The 16,537-nt window shown below is 44.4% G+C and overlaps 1 protein-coding gene across 1 annotated transcript; it reads right to left on the bottom strand.

Moving 5' to 3' along the window:
* Positions 1–3,939: 3,939 nt before the first annotated feature.
* LOC143509982 (uncharacterized) lies at positions 3,940–15,337 on the bottom strand. The gene is made up of 7 exons (XM_076998925.1): positions 15,198–15,337; positions 10,491–10,550; positions 9,738–10,040; positions 8,952–9,242; positions 8,229–8,531; positions 7,742–8,041; positions 3,940–5,425 (listed from the first exon to the last, which is right to left on the bottom strand). The coding sequence occupies exons 2-7, from the start codon at positions 10,546–10,548 to the stop codon at positions 5,187–5,189; spliced, it is 1,494 nt and encodes a 497-aa protein (XP_076855040.1). The 5' UTR covers positions 10,549–10,550; positions 15,198–15,337; the 3' UTR covers positions 3,940–5,186.
* Positions 15,338–16,537: the final 1,200 nt, after the last annotated feature.

Below are 16,537 nucleotides of genomic sequence, written 5' to 3'. Positions count from 1 at the left end.
GTGATTACTAGGAGGTTGTGGTGCACACGTGCCCAGAGCGGTGGGCAGTCCTAGCCCGGTGCCCGGCGAGCAGTTGGGGTTAGGTGCCTTGCTCAAGGGCACCTCAGTCATGGCCTTTGGCCTGGGAATCGAACCCACGACCCTCCAGTCACAAGACCAGTTCCCTACCACCAGACCATGTTCTACGTCACTATACATATAGTGATTGACTGCCTTACCTACAGTGGATAGGGTGGGCTTTGATTTGATAGCAAATAATGTCCTGGTTGTCATTGTTGACTCTTAGTAACTGCTGGTGTTTTCTGAAAAAAATGCTGAAAAGCATCCCAAAAGCAAAAGTCATCATGGCAGACTGTGATGATGTTATCAGCAGTTTTCCACTTAGTCCCCCTAAATTATCATTTTCTGTTTAAACTGTTTCTGTTTCTAATGCAGTACTGAGGTACTCTGAATGTATTATATTGCAGTATTGAGTACTGATGTACTCTGAATGTGTTTTAATGCAGTACTGATGTACTCTGAAGCTTGAACAGAAGTACATATGTGAATGGGGTGTCACAGAGGAAAGCCTAGCCCAGGCAAGAAGGAGAACAGTGGTGTCATCCAGACGTGTCCCTCATGAAGAACAGTGGTTGTGTCCTTGTGATGGCCCACTAAGGCCCACACGTGTAACAGCATATGGGTTGTGTGTGTGGGTTGGTAGCAGTGGCGCAAAAAGGGGGTATGCAGCGTATGCGACGCATAGGGGCGCTGCACTACAGGGGGCGCCAAACCGATGCCAGAAAATTATTTGCCGAGTTGGTGGGGGGTGGAAAGTATCTAGTTGCAACCCTGGTTGGTAGTGTTGGGGAGTTTATGTGGTCTTAAATGTTTAAATGTAGCTCAATGAGCTTATAGGTATAGACACCAAATAAAGACACCAGTGAACATGAAACCATACACTAATAGGATGTAGGTAGCTCTTTTGTAACTCTCTTTATGTGTAACACTGTTGATACCTTGTGCCAATGGTTTAGCCTTTTTAAAACATGTACTTTTCTATGCTAGGAGGGCACACCAGCAAGAAGAATCAGACCATAGGTAGGGACAGTGGTAGCATTTTATTGAGCTTACCCAGATCTGTTTTCCTTTAAGCAACAAACACAGACACACAATGTGAAGAGAAAACAGCCAGCAATAAATGATTAAAAGTTATTTTCTTTTTGCTAATTATGTTACTATTAAATTATTAAATGTTCTTGACTGGGATATAAAATAACTAATAAAACACTAATGTTACAATATTATTAAAGACTTCTATAAACAGCAATACTGATAAACAAACAAACAAACAAAAAAAGTTATAGACTCATAGTTTTGCCATTTGGTTTAAAATCTGTTACAGACATATACTTTGGACTAGTTTAAAGAATACCAAATCAGGAAAAAGACCCTTAAATTGGCTTGCTCTGGAACTGATAATGTTAAAGCTGTTGAGGCTTCCTATCGTGTTGCGCAGCTTATAACAAAGGCTGGAAAGCCACATACGATTGGGGAAAGTTTAATTTTACCAGCTGCGAAAGAAATGGTTAGCGTGATGTTGGGAGAAAAACCCTGCAAGCAATTGAGTCTCATATCACTTTCTGATAACACAGTTGAACGGTGAATAAATGAAATGGCACATGATGTAACCCAGCAGCTTATAAAGAGAGTGCGAGATAGTCACTTTTATGCAATACAACTGGATGAATCTACTGACATTGCAAATCTTTCCAACCTTCTTGCAGTTGTGAGGTATGAGCATAACCGTGAAATATTTTAAGACATACTATTTTGTAAGCCTCTGCTGAAGTGCTGCTGAAGAGGTGTTCTATCAGGTTGAGGTCAGTTCTCCTGGCAACAGCCAAACCCAGACTCGTCCATCAGACTGCCAGATGGAGAAGCACGATTCACCACTCCAGAGAAAGCGCCTCCACTACTCGAGTCCAGTGGCAGCGTGCTTTACACCACTGAATCCAACACGTTGCATTGTACTTGGCGATGTATGGCTTGAATGCTGCTGCTCGACCATGGAAACCCATTCCAAAAATTTCTGCACACTGTTCTTGAGCTAATCTGAAGTCCACATGAAGATTGGATGTCTGTAGTGATTGACTCTGCAGAAAGTTGGTGACCTCGTATGGAGTCAAATTAGGGTCTTTATTGGTGACGAGAAAAAAAAAATATTGCAAATATAAGATTAGCATTTTGCATTTTACGTTCCTATTTTGTTTCTGCAATACTTTCCCTCTTTTGCGTTTCTTTCTTTTCTTTGCATTTCACATTATATGTTGCTGCTTTTTTTTGCAATACTTTCTCCCTTTTGCGTTTCTTTCTTTTGTATTTGCGACATTTTTTTTTCTCGTCACCATTAATGACCCTAATTTGACTCCATAACCTCGTCACACTATATGCTTCAGCATCCGCTAACCCCACTCCATCAGTTTACATGGACTACCACTTCGTGGCTGAGTTGCTGTCGTTCCAAAAGACTTCCATTTTCTTATACAGTGGGGAAAATAAGTATTTAGTCAGTCACCAATTCTGCAAGTTCTCCCACTTAAAAATATGAGAGAGGCCGGTAATTGACATCATAGGTAGACCTCAACTATTAGAGACAAAATGTGAAAAAAAATTGAGAAAATCATTTTGTCTGACTTTTAAAGAATTTATTTGCAAATAATGGTGGAAAATAAGTATTTGGTCAATAAAAAAAGTTCATCTCTTTGTTGTATATCCTCTGTTGGCAATGTCAGAGGTCAAACGTTTTCTGTAAGTCTTCACAAGGTTGGCACACACTGTTGCTGGTATGTTGGCCCATTCCTCCATGCAGATCTCCTCTAGAGCAGTGATGTTTTGGGGCTGTCGGCGGGCAACACAGACTTTTAACTCCCTCCAAAGGTTTTCGATGGGGTTGAGATCGGGAGACTGGCTAGGCCACTCCAGGACTTTGAAATGTTTCTTACGAAGCCACTCCTTTGTTGCCCTGGCAGTGTGCTTGGGATCATTGTCATGCTGAAAGACCCAGCCACGTTTCATATACATTGCCCTTGCTGATGGAAGGAGGTTTGCACCCAAAATCTCACAATACATGGCCCCATTCATTCTTTCATGTACACGGACCAGTCGTCCTGGTCCCGTTGCAGAGAAACAGCCCCAAAGCATGATGTTGCCACCCCCATGCTTCACAGTTGGTATGGTGTTCTTTGGATGCAACTCAGCATTCACTGTCCTCCAAACACGACGAGTTGTGTTTTTACCAAATAGTTCTACTTTGGTTTCATCTGACCATATGACATTCTCCCAATACTCTTCTGGAACATCCAAATGCTCTCTAGCAAACTTCAGACGTGCCTGGATATGGACTGACTTAAGCAGGGGGACACGTCTGGCACTGCAAGATCTGAGTCCCTGGCGTCGTAGTGTGTTGCTGATGGTAGCCTTTGTAACGTTGGTCCCAGCTTTCTGCAGGTCATTCACTAGATCCCCCCTTGTGCTTCTGGGATTTTTCCTCACCGTTCTTGTGATCATTTTGACCCCACGGGCTGAGATCTTGCGTGGAGCCCCAGATCGAGGGAGATTAGTAGTGGTCTAGTAGGTCTTCCATTTTCTGATTATTGCTCCCACAGTAGATTTCTTCACACCAAGCTGCTTGCCTATTGCAGATTCAGTCTTCCCAGCCTGGTGCAGGTCTACAATTCGGTTTCTGGTGTCCTCCGACAGCTCTTTGCATTTGTAAAGCTGCTTTGTGACATGTTGTAAAAAGTGCTACATAAATTAATTTTACTTGACTGCGTTTACCAGTGTCGGATCATCTAAGTGTAAACAGTGCAGATGCCAATACAGTTACTTCAATTTCCAGACAATTTCCAGTCAAGTCCAGAAGCATTTGTGAAAGAAACAGTGTAGTGAAGCCCCAGGTATGGTCATTATATTAAAACTTATTTAATTATCATTACAATAATAACAAGAAGAAATCATGTTAACAATGGTCACAAGAAATCAAGTTTTAGTTTAGTCACTTGATCTGTTGTTAAATATAAGATAAGAAGGTAGTCAAGTCAGGTCTCTGAGAGCTGTTGTTACTATGGCATGAATGTACAAAACAGCATCAGTCTGTTGTGAATTCTGCCTCCAACAGACTGTATCTAAGCAAGACAAAAAGTAAGCTTATTTATACAGAACATTTTCACACACATAAACACATTTTGGACTATATGTGCACTATAAAGGTAACAGACATGTAAAACTGATAAATGGTTCAGCTACATCACAAAACTAATCAGTGTATCTGATATCACTGCTCATGTCACCCTCATTCACTCAGGGTAATAAGAACTAATTAGATCACATAGTGCTGAAGTCCCATATGGTCCAGCCATGGACACAACTGCCATTAATGACAAAACAGTGTGAGTAAAACTATGAGAGTGGGAACGCACACAAGTGTTTCCAGCCACTCACACCCACTTCTACTCACTCACACTTGTACTCATTTCCACTCACTCACTCTCATGTGCATTTCCACTATCTCACAGTTTCACTCTCATGCATCTTCACTCAGCTTTTGTCATGAAGGACACAGTTGATTAGTCATGTGACCTTCCAGAGGTGCAGAGAGGCTGAGGTCTCTTCATCACACCACACAATCCCACATGTAGCTATTCTCCCAGGTTGGTGTGTCCTGTGTAGATTGTGGATGTGTGTGACCAGCCTTGAGGTCTGCAGTAAAAAACACAAAAACAACTGGGGCTGCTTTGTCGTCATGATGGGGGACGTGTTCTCATATACTACATGAAGCATGACTCAGCAGATAGACCACTAGAGATGCTGAAAAAGTTCCCAGTGTGAAAATGCTCAAAAGTGTCCAATAGAGCGGCTGAGATTACTGATCTCTGAACAGTCCAGTTTTGTGATACCGCCAGTGGAGGGCGACAGAGAAACAACTCAGCGATGGGACACTGCAGCAAGCCTCCCTAAGAGAACAAGACAGCTGCACGTCACCTTTGCTGATTGTGCCTACGTGACGTAGATCGCGAGCGCCCTCTGGTGGTCATAGGCGGAGCAGTGCTGGTGCCTGCCCTGACAAATTTACTATCTGATTAATCATGATTCAAGAGTCGATCCTGAATGGCTGGTTCAATCCCCAGACCATTCTGATTGTTTATCTACAACGTGTGTTGTATATGATGTTTACTGTTTATCATCTCTTGCTGCTCTACACATTCATTTGGTGGTAGTTTCATCCGTAACCTACAGACCTGTAAGTTATTTCGGAACTTCACCATCAAAATCACCACAACCAGTAAGATCAGTAAGACCAGTGGCAGCATGAGGGCCAGCTTCCACATGTGAGCCTTCTCTGGTTCTTTCTCCTTTGTGCCAGGTCCAAGTTCCTCCCGTCTTCCTAAACACAGATCTCAAAATGTTAGTGACTCCAATAGATGCCACGAACAACACCAGAGATCTCCATCTATATGAATGCAGTCCTGGGAACAGGAACGTAACCCTAACTAAGATACTACACAGGACCATCAAGCTCCCAGACCTCTGATAGAGGAAAATACCACTTAGAATGGTCAGAGGGGAGTGTTTTTTATTCAGTGAGTGATTATATATTATTAATAGGATTGTCATATAATTACAGTACAAATAGAAATTCAATCATAACATGACAAGAAGTACCTGTAGGAGACAAAAGAGGGCAAACGAGGTACAAGTGTGTGTGTGTGTGTGTGTGTGTGTGTGTGTGTGTGTGTGTGTGTGTGTGTGTGTGTGTGTGTGTCTTCTGCTTGGGGACTGATGCACTGACTGGAAGCCATTAGGAAATGCACAGCAGATAATTTTGTCGATTACTGTTATTTTTATTATTATTATTTTTTATCAGATTTTGTCTTTTGATACTCATATAAAGCAACTGCCTAAATCTTGCTTTTTCAATTACACAATATTAGCAAGATGAGATCTATAGCTCAGTCAAGCAGAGTAGGAGACACTGATGAATGCTTTATTTCTCGCTGTAATGCGTTGGACATGGAGCGAGACGGAGGTGGACGCATATGTGGAGTAGAGGGAGTAGATTTATCAAGCACAAATCCAGGAGAAGAGTAATAACAGTCCAGGGTCATAAATGATGGGCAGTCAGACCCAGAACTGTAACCAATACATAAATACATGACAGACTTGGTAAAGACTTGTGGTAAACCCCAAAAGCTAAACGGAACCAAAAACAAGACAGACGGGTGGGGGCGGAGCTACACGTGACACCCATGAATATTTTTTTTCTTTACTTAGAGTAATCGATTTTGAAGCAATTGAGAATGCAAAAGCAAAATTATTAAGAGAAACAGATAATCCCACATTACTTCTTCATTAAGTCCCTTCAACTTCTCTATCCCCAGGTAATTTACATGTTCCACATGTGCTCATAAATTATGGAATGACCCTTCCCTGACTTGTCTGTCATGTCTTTGTTTACATCCTGGTTTCCATTCCTATGTGATATTTTGTTTTGGTCTTGTTAGTTATGTCCCACTTTTAGTTCTCTGCCCTTCATTATTGTTTACACCTGTTCCTTGTTTCTCCATTATTAGCAGTTAGCCTCAGTTAACCTTGAGGTTCATCGTATATTAGCCTCTGTTAATTTTGTTGTCTGTTTCTACTTATCATGTTTTGCTTTGTAAGGAATGCCACCTGATCTCCACCTAACCAGCCTGACCTGACGCTCATCACCACACCCCCCTGTATCTCTACTTAAACGCCCACATTCCACTTCCTAGTCACGAAGTATTGCCGACTCATGCCGCCTTTCTGTTACCCGTCTGCTCTCCCGTGTTCTGGCCCACGCTTACGTCCCTGACCATGGCTCCTGCCTAGTCCCTCTGTACCTCCTGACTTCTGCTCCCCCGGTATGACCCTGGACCGTCCTGACCACGCCAAGAAAACGCTGTTACTTATCCTAGTACTCGTGATTCACCTGCCTGTGTTTGTACCAGCGTCTCATTTCAATAAAAGCGGTGTTCTTCCGCATTTGGATCCCTCTCTGCCTGGTCAATACGTTACAAGCTTTTTGTTTCCATATCCCTTCATTGTTTTATTTTAATCCCTTTATTGTTTTATTTATATTTATACAATTTATTTCCCACACTTGGTTTTGCATCTTTGTCTTGTTACGTGCAAATGCTCATATCCTCAACATGTTTTGTGCAGCCAGTGCACTTGGTTTATGTCACATTACAGCCACGGATCTCTCCCTTCGGTGTGTGTGTATACGTAGTCTGTGTGTATATATGCACTTCCTGGGTGTGGTTGTTTGTGGATGTGTTCACCCATCTCGTCAGTCTAATGTGTTACACGCGGTGCTTGTTATGTGTTGTGTATATATTGTGTGAGTTAGTCTTGTCCTGTGCTCATCATGTGCTTTTGAGTCCTATGCATGTTTGGTGTTTATGCCTTATGCTGCGTTATTTACTCAATAAACTAAACGTGTTGTTTTGTATGCCTGTCTCTGCATCCTGCCTCACCTCGCCCATTACAGTCTAAAGGTATGAGTAATCTTATATAATATGAAAGTGAGTTAATAATTACAATATCTTCCTACTTATATCGTACTCTTAAATTATAGGATACAGTCACTAACAAATAGATTTTAGTACTCTGAAAGTACATCTCCTGTTGACCAGTCATCTGCATTTATAGACAGAAAATTGAAATCAAGTCTTACCCCCAACAGTGACTGTGGTGACTGTGTATGTAGCAATGACTTCATCATTCCTGGTGTCCAGTATGGTGTAAACACCACTATCAGACTCCTTCATCTCCTTCAGCTGCAGACTGGATCTGAACAACACTCTGTTCTCATACTCAGACACACACTGGATTTCACGTCCTCTAATCTCACAGAGTCTAACAGTGATTGGATGGTCATGATCAGTCTTATTAAACACCACCTCCACTGGTTCTGAGACAGGTACATCTAGGGTGAGAGACTCTCCAGGAAGGACAGGAACATTATAACTGAAAGCTGGATGTAGAGAAACAAATGTGAAGAACATTCTGGTATTTCTGTATGTAGTGTGTAAGTATTACACAAAAATGCAGAAACACTCCTCAGAATACTCACTGCATCTAGTTTATAAAATACTCAGACTGTTCTAACTTACTGATCCATCTGACATATGAACACAACCACATAGTAAAATATTACTTACCATTGACCTGAAGATTCCAATCACATAATGTTTCACCATTACAGTTGCAGGTGTACCAGGCTCTCTTAGTGAAATCAACATCAGTGATGGTGAGGGAGAAATCTCCCTTCAGGTACTGATCATGGGACATGTGAAATCCCTCCTTTGACTGACAGGATGTCTGGTCACACTGAGCCAGAATGTCATATGGATTATGGAACACAGTCCACGTGACCAGACCAGAACACGTCTGACTGCAGGAGAGAGTAGCATCTTCATGACGATTCACCTTTACAGCAGGATTCAGTGACACTTCAGGTTGAGCTGCAAATACATCACACAGTCACAGAAACAGAACACTGACTACATGAGAGAGTAGCAGCATCATGAAGCTTCACTGTGACCCTTGAGACAGAACTACAGACAACTACGTCACACAGAAACAGAACACTGACTGTATTGTTCTTTCCAATTATACAAATTATACTTTTACATAACGCCTTCTCTGTATACCACATATAGAAACTGAAGACAATTGAAATAGTTAATACAATGTCAGTAGAGACAAGATGGTGCAATAGGTGAGACTATAATACAATGTATGAAAGTCTTATGATTTATCCTGGTTACAGTATTTATTCAATTTACCAAATACATTTATTTGGTGATTACATTTATTTGGTTAAGAACAGTTCAGGAGCTTACAAATGAGTTTCCATTTGACACAACAAAATCAGAGCTTACCACCAACTGTTACTGCATATGTAGCAATAACTTCATCATTCTTGGTGTCCCATATGGTGTAAACACCACTATCAGACTCCATCATCTCCTTCAGCTGCAGACTGGATCTGAACAACACTCTCTTCTCATACTCAGGGAAACACTGGATTTCACGTCCTCTAATCTCACACAGTCTGACAGTGATTGGTTTGGTGTCTCCAGTCCTGTTCAGAATCACCTCCACTGGCTCTGAGACGGGTACATCCATGCTGAGAGATTTTCCAGGATGGACGTGTGTGTGGACATTTACAGCTGGGGAGAAGCAGCAAGAAAAACTGTCACAGTAGGCCGGCCTCCGAGCACAAGGGAGACGCCCACTTAGACACAGACACACCCCCTCACACTTCACCACTCCCCTGGTCTTAATCTCCTACTTACTAGCCACGCCCTCTCATCATCATACACACTTGCATTTAAGCAGACAGGTCCAAACCACTACTGCTGTGCATTGTTCCTGTGTCACTCACTTATGCCACTGAAGTCTGCTCATGCTACTGCTTCTTAAAGACTTTGAGTATTATTGTCTATTTTGTTACATGCCGTGCACTTTGGACTTTTCCTGCACTGACAACGTTTGCTCTCTTTTGTCTTGTTATGGATATTTAAGACGTGCCTCTACCACCCTCACCTTCATATCTCTCTCTCCACCCCACAAAAACACAACAAATATTTTACAAATAAAGTGCGTAAATGAACTTCATGTGTAAACAGGGTAGAATAGACCTAATCAAGCATTAAAACACTTACACGCAATACGTATGCTCACATCACAGATCTCTACAGTATCACACTCACAGGTGTACCAGCCCCTCTTAGTGTAATCAACATCAGTGATGGTGAGGGAGAGATCTCCCTTCAGGTACTGATCATGGGACATGTGAAATCTCTCCTGTGACTGACAGGATGTCTGGTCACACTGAGCCAGAATGTCACGTGATTTATGGAACACAGTCCACGTGACCAGACCAGAACACGTCTGACTGCAGGGGAGAGTAGCAGCATCATGAAGATTCACCTTTACTGGACTGACTGGTGAAACTGGAGAAAAGACTGGAACAAAGCAAAGTACATTTAAACACAAGAAAGGGAACTACAACATATTAATAATCCATAATCCAGCTGTGATCCCAGAGAGGGAACTACAACATATTAATAATCCACTGTTCTAGTGCAAGCTTCATGTGGGTTTGTGTGAGTATGTTCATCAGTCTCACTTGTGGCTCGTCTCATCGTCACTCGGAGCTAGCGTTATCCGTCTATGTGCATTCACACAGTGTACCGTGCTCATCTTTGTCTAATGACTAAGTGTGTTTCTGTGAATGTGCGCTGTCTGCGCTTTATTGTTATGAATAAACGTTGTGTGTGCATATGCACCTGCCTTTTTATTTCAGCCTCACCTCACCATGACAATGCCACTTTGTCATGGTTTTTTTCCAATTTTTATTTTCAAAGTCCATTATTTTATGGTTCAATGTGCCTTAAAGACCATGTCATACTTACAAATAGAGACCAGTAGGAGTGTTAACATGGAGGACAGGTGGACGCTGAAGTTCTTCATGTCTGTGGAGAACACAGATGTGATTGCATGTGTTCAGGTAGAAGGACTCAGGTTCAAATAAGGAAATAGTTTTGTGTCACGTAGGGCAACGCCCCCTCTCGTAGCTGTCACTCTGGGTTCCCTCAAGTCCGTGTTCCCTGCCTGTTTGTCCCGCCCTGCTCGTTGGTTTTGATGGATTCCTTGTTTGTTACCACGCCCCTGTGTCATTGTCATCACCTGTCCCTTGTTTAGTCCTGTGTATATTTATCCCTGTGTCTCCCAGGTCTAGTTGTCGGTCTTTTTGTTTTTTGCTGTGTTTTGCCTGTTCGCCCTAGTACTGCTGTTCCGTGAGTCTTCCTTGTTGTGTTCGCTATGTCTGTCCGTATTTCGTGTCCTGACTGCCTGCCCGGTTTGACCCATACCTGTTACATCGACGCTGCTTTTGGAATTTCCTGTAATAAATCTCGCTCTCCTCAGCGTTTGTGTCCGTCTACCTGTTCTGCCCTGCGCAGATCGTTACATAAAGACCGACCTTACAAGGACACAGCGAGGGAGCGAGACTCTGGTGAGTTTAATCGCTGTGATGAGATGTTGGCTGGTTCAGTCCAGTTCAACTCTCTGATATCGCAGCGTGAACGAACCAGAGACAGAAATTCCCCTGGCGCTGTGGGAACACGGAAGTCTCGACGCGCACCAACGAAAGCCCAGTCACTTTCGGTTTCGACTGGCTTTCGCGTCGAGACTCCTGTTGAGCGCTACGTGTCTGCCCGGCTTGATCACTATAGGGAGGAGAAACCTGTAGTACAAGTCGCGGGCAGACGGATTGAGTGCACAGACTGGCGTTTGCTTAACCCTCGGTTGGCTCTCGATGGCTTCTGCGAGCTCCCGACGCCTCAGAGGAGGCGGAGCCGTCGCAGAGAGAGCCACCGAGGGGCTTCTGTGTCTGTGTATTCTTCCAGGCTCACCCAGGACCCTGAGGAGGAGGACCTACCGCCGCTGATCCCGCCAGCTACACATCACGACACCCCCAAGTATTTTTTGGGGGGGAGTACAAGCCACGTCGGCTTGGCGGTCCCGCCCCCCGAGGACGTCGGCTTGGCGGACACGCCCCCCGATGACGTCAGTATAGTGGCTCCGCCCCCCGAGGATGTCGGCTTGGCGGACACGCCCCCCGATGACGTCAGTATAGTGGCTCCGCCCCCCGAGGACGTCGGCTTGGCGGACACGCCCCCCGAGGACGTCGGCTTGGCGGACACGGCCCCCGAGGACGTCGGCTTGGCGGACACGCCCCCCGATGACGTCAGTATAGTGGCTCCACCCCCCGAGGACGTTGGCTTGGCGGACACGCCCCCCGATGACGTCAGTATGGTGGCTCCGCCCCCCGAGGACGTCGGCTTGGCGGCTCCGCCCCCCGAGTGCATCTCCTCACCTCAGGTTCCTGTCCCCGCTGCCCGTAGGCAGTCCGTGCCTGTTCCTGTCCCCGCTGCCCATAGGCAGTCCGTGCCGGTTCCTGTCCCTGCGACCCAGGAGAGGTCGTCCACGCCGGTTCCTGTCCCTGCGACCCGAGAGAGGTCGTCCATGCCGGCTCCCGTTCCCGCTGCCCGCCAGCGGACCCTGCCTGTTCCCGCTGCCCGCCAGCGGACCCTGCCTGTTCCCGCTGCCCGCCAGCGGACCCTGCCTGTTCCCGCTGCCCGCCGCCCGGCTCCGCCTGTGCCCGCTGCCCGCCGCCCGGCTCCGCCTGTGCCCGCCGCCCGGCTCCGCCTGTGCCCGCTGCCCGCCGCCCGGCTCCGCCTGTGCCCGCTGCTCGCCGCCCGGCCGCGCCTGTGCCCGCTGCCCCCCGCCCGGCCGCGCCTGTGCCCGCTGCCCGGCCGCGCCTGTGCCCGCTGCCCGCCGCCCGGCCGCGCCTGTTCCCGCTGCCCGCCGCCCGGCCGCGCCTGTGCCCCAAGAGACTGTGCTGCCCCCTGTTGGGCATGGACTCTGTGTACTGTCTGCTCCGCCCTGTGTTCCTGCTCCTGTGCCCGGGTTCCCCATGTTCCCCAGTCCTGTCCCTGGTTTTGTTTTGGTTCCTGTCCCTGTGGTTGTGTCTGTCAAGGTCTGTGTTCCTGTTCCCGTGTCTGTTTCTGGTGGTGTCGTCTCTGTCCCGGTCCCCGTGTCTGTTCCCCAAGTTGTTACCCACCTTGTTCCTGTCCCCGTCACCATCGTCCAAGCCGTGTTTGCCTCAGTGTTTACCTCTGCCCTGTCCCCTGGCCCCGCTCCAGTGTCTGTCCCCGGTCCTGTCCTGTCCGGCCCTGCTCCTGTGCCTCGCCCTGGCCCTGTCCGGTCTCCCTGTGTCCCGTGTCATGCCGTGTCCCGGCCCAGCTCTTGGCCTGTCTCCCTGTCTCTGGTCCCTGCCATGTCCCGGGTCCCTCGTCCTATTTTGTCTGGTCCTGTCCCTCCGGTCTGTCCTCTGTCCGCTGTCCCTGTCCTGTCTGCCCTTGCGTGCCCCGGAGTGGCACGCTTTGAGGGGGGGTTATGTCACGTAGGGCAACGCCCCCTCTCGTAGCTGTCACTCTGGGTTCCCTCAAGTCCGTGTTCCCTGCCTGTTTGTCCCGCCCTGCTCGTTGGTTTTGATGGATTCCTTGTTTGTTACCACGCCCCTGTGTCATTGTCATCACCTGTCCCTTGTTTAGTCCTGTGTATATTTATCCCTGTGTCTCCCAGGTCTAGTTGTCGGTATTTTTGTTTTTTGCTGTGTTTTGCCTGTTCGCCCTAGTACTGCTGTTCCGTGAGTCTTCCTTGTTGTGTTCGCTATGTCTGTCCGTATTTCGTGTCCTGACTGCCTGCCCGGTTTGACCCATACCTGTTACATCGACGCTGCTTTTGGAATTTCCTGTAATAAATCTCGCTCTCCTCAGCGTTTGTGTCCGTCTACCTGTTCTGCCCTGCGCAGATCGTTACATTTTGTTTGTTGGTGACTGTTGAGGTGAAGTTTCAGAAACTCTCAGTCTTAAGACTCCATAGACATAATAATAATAATAATAATAATAATAATAATAATAATAGACATCATAGACATTTCTAATGGTAAGTCATATGACCTACACCTCTATATCCCTGATGTAGGGGAGAATGGGGTAAGATGAACCAGTGGGTAAGTTGACGGGTATCTGTGCAGCCATACAGAATTTACATTGTAGTGTCTAAGCCTATGTAGTACATTCTGTAGTGATTAAGTTTAAGTTTAATGTGGTTTACATGTTCCTGGTTTAGGAAAAAAGGGGTCCAAGTCCAAGGGTCAAAGGTCTGGTGGGCCCTTCTCCTGTTTCTACAGAGACTAAAATATTGAGGCCCCTTTCTCACCTGCTCGATTTTCCTATGACATACTATGCAGGTGTGAGAGGCCCTAGAAATTCGGGAGAGGAGAGGAGATTCACATTGGCCCTAAACCTCTCTCAAGCAAGACCATGGTGCTTGATTTGATGCTGTTCTTTTTGTAATAAACATATTATTGACAACTAAGACAATGTATGCAGAGACTTATTCATTCATCATCACAGCATTGCTACAGAAGAAATATCCCTCACCGACTTTCTGTGGAATGAAGTAGTGGCCATATTTTATCACCAAAAATATTTTTGCTTGTTTTTGCTTGTCATTTTTGGCATATCAGGCATCGTGCCTCACGTCAAATGGAATTTCTCTCAGTTTAAAAAGTCAAATAAGTTGACAAACTTCCATTGTGTAAAAACGTGTTTGAATTAGCACAATTGTAGCTGTGGGACTAAACTCTTTCCTCAAAATAGTGGCTGTTGGGTAAACAGTACCAGAGACTACGGGGCTACATGACAACTGTAAATTAACTCTAAATTATAACTGTAATACATATTTTTTATGAGCACCAATACTATCAGTAAAATGGGAGATTGAATAATTGATAACAATAGGCCTATTTGGCATTGTACGTAAAAATCTGTTTAATAGCTGTCCCACACTTACTTCTAAAGTAGGACAAGTTCACCAACAAGACCCCTTTTTGGGAGTTTCCATATTTGATCGGTATACTGCATAGGTTTTCAGTCATTGGCATACATCACGAAATTGAATTGTAGCCTATGCAATAGATTTATTCCAGCATAGTTTAATCTAAATCTGTGCTGTACTTTATTGTCATGGTTTTGTTGTAGTTCTTAGACAACTATTGGCAAGTAAATAAATAAATCAATAAATAAATAAATATTTCTTATCAGAATCGGAAAGACACGAAAATAAGATGTGTGCTGCATTCGCTCATTATCACACACACATAAAAATATAAGTAGCTTATTTACAAAAAAAAAGAGAATAGCCTACATGTCGTAGCACTGACTTGAGGAATATGCTGGTAACTGAATAAACTGGTTTTAATAATCAGTTTGAACAAGTCTCATACAACTAGTTTAGCAAGCTCATGCAGAATATAACCGGGAAGAAACAAAAGACAAAATAAAGCAAAATATTCGCACACAAATACACACCAAAATCATTTACCGAAACCGATTTAAACGTTTAACTAAATACAGCCCTTGCAGAGTTTGGTAGTTTATGTGTTGTATAGCCTACATGATTACATCTTTAGGTTTTTAAGTTCCACTTTAGTCTGCTTTACGCGCACCTGCAACATGTTCAATATGTTGAAGTTTTGTAAATCTCACCTTATCTTGATCTTGCCGATTTAGATGCCGTCGCTAGTGACATATATTGCTTCATTGATGACTGCTTACCACTTATATCTCAACCCTAGCAAAACTGAGCTTCTGTACATTACAGGAACCCCAAACCCAGAGCCATATCTATATGGCTCTGGGAGGGACTAAACTCCAAACAGGTCGACTCAAAATGGGTGTGCCTTCTCTTAGATCCGTTTTTACTGGTCATATTCAGATTTGGAGGTTTTTGCGGTACGACTTGTGGCAGGATATTGTATTCCTACAGTTGTTTGCAAGTCATTTGCATGCCCACATACAGTTAATTGTTGCATTTAGTTAATAATATTGTACAAGCCACGTTTCGGTGTTCGCTAAGATGAAATGGTAATGCTAGCATTGTTTGTTTACATGTAAACGTATGAGCGGTTTAAGTTAATGTCGATGTGTGCATGTTTGTTTTCTTATCTACAGAGTCACGAGTATTACAAAAACAACTGAAAGTCTTGTGTTGGATGGGCAGTGCAGTAAATGTTCTCTCCATCACTGTCCACTTTGTGCGACTAAGGTTTTTAATGCATACACACACACAGTGGCAAAAACACCAACACAAAATGACGCGGAAAAACTCAACGCGCAAAATGAAACTAACCGGGAACACTCGGTAGAAAAGGAAACAAACAACGCGGAAGACTCAACGCGTGAACTGAAACTCAACCGTAGATACTCGGGTATGGAGTGATTTTTGTTTCAATAGTTCCACAAAAGCAAAAGTAAATCCAAGAGCAGAAAGTATATGTTATGAATGCAAAACAGAAAAAAATATATCAAAAGTATATTTTTTAATCATTTTCTATCCCAAGTTTGCAGTAAATATCTTGTTTTTGTTTAATACAAATCTTGATTCTTATTTTCCTTTTTTACTTTCAGAAAAAACACATCTTTTGTATTTATACATCAAGTTTACACACATGGGTCACAAACGACCCACATGCATTTACCATTTCATAACTCACCACAGCTCCCATCACACAAGTATTGTTTTTTCAATTGTTCTAACATTACTTTAGAAAATATTTTGATGATCTTTGGGAAAGACAATTGTACATACTGTAATATTTTATTAGGTTTAGGTTACCTTGAGAGTGAGTACATTACTTGTAAGAAGGTCACAAGTAATTATTATTTACTAGCCAACTGTTGAAACTTGAAGAGGCCTGTGGTTCTCTAGTACAACATGGTGGGTGTTTCCATCCTCAATGTCTACACCAACTTCACCTGCACAACACCCTGGTGATATGGGTGGTGTGAATTCACCTGCACAACACCCTGGTGATATGGGTGGTGTG

The sequence above is a fragment of the Brachyhypopomus gauderio genome, chromosome 3 (genome assembly GCF_052324685.1).
Source record: "Brachyhypopomus gauderio isolate BG-103 chromosome 3, BGAUD_0.2, whole genome shotgun sequence".
NCBI lineage: Eukaryota > Metazoa > Chordata > Actinopteri > Gymnotiformes > Hypopomidae > Brachyhypopomus > Brachyhypopomus gauderio.
The sequence above is the reverse complement of the archived record's forward strand: the minus strand, read 5'-3'. Positions and strand labels throughout refer to the sequence as shown.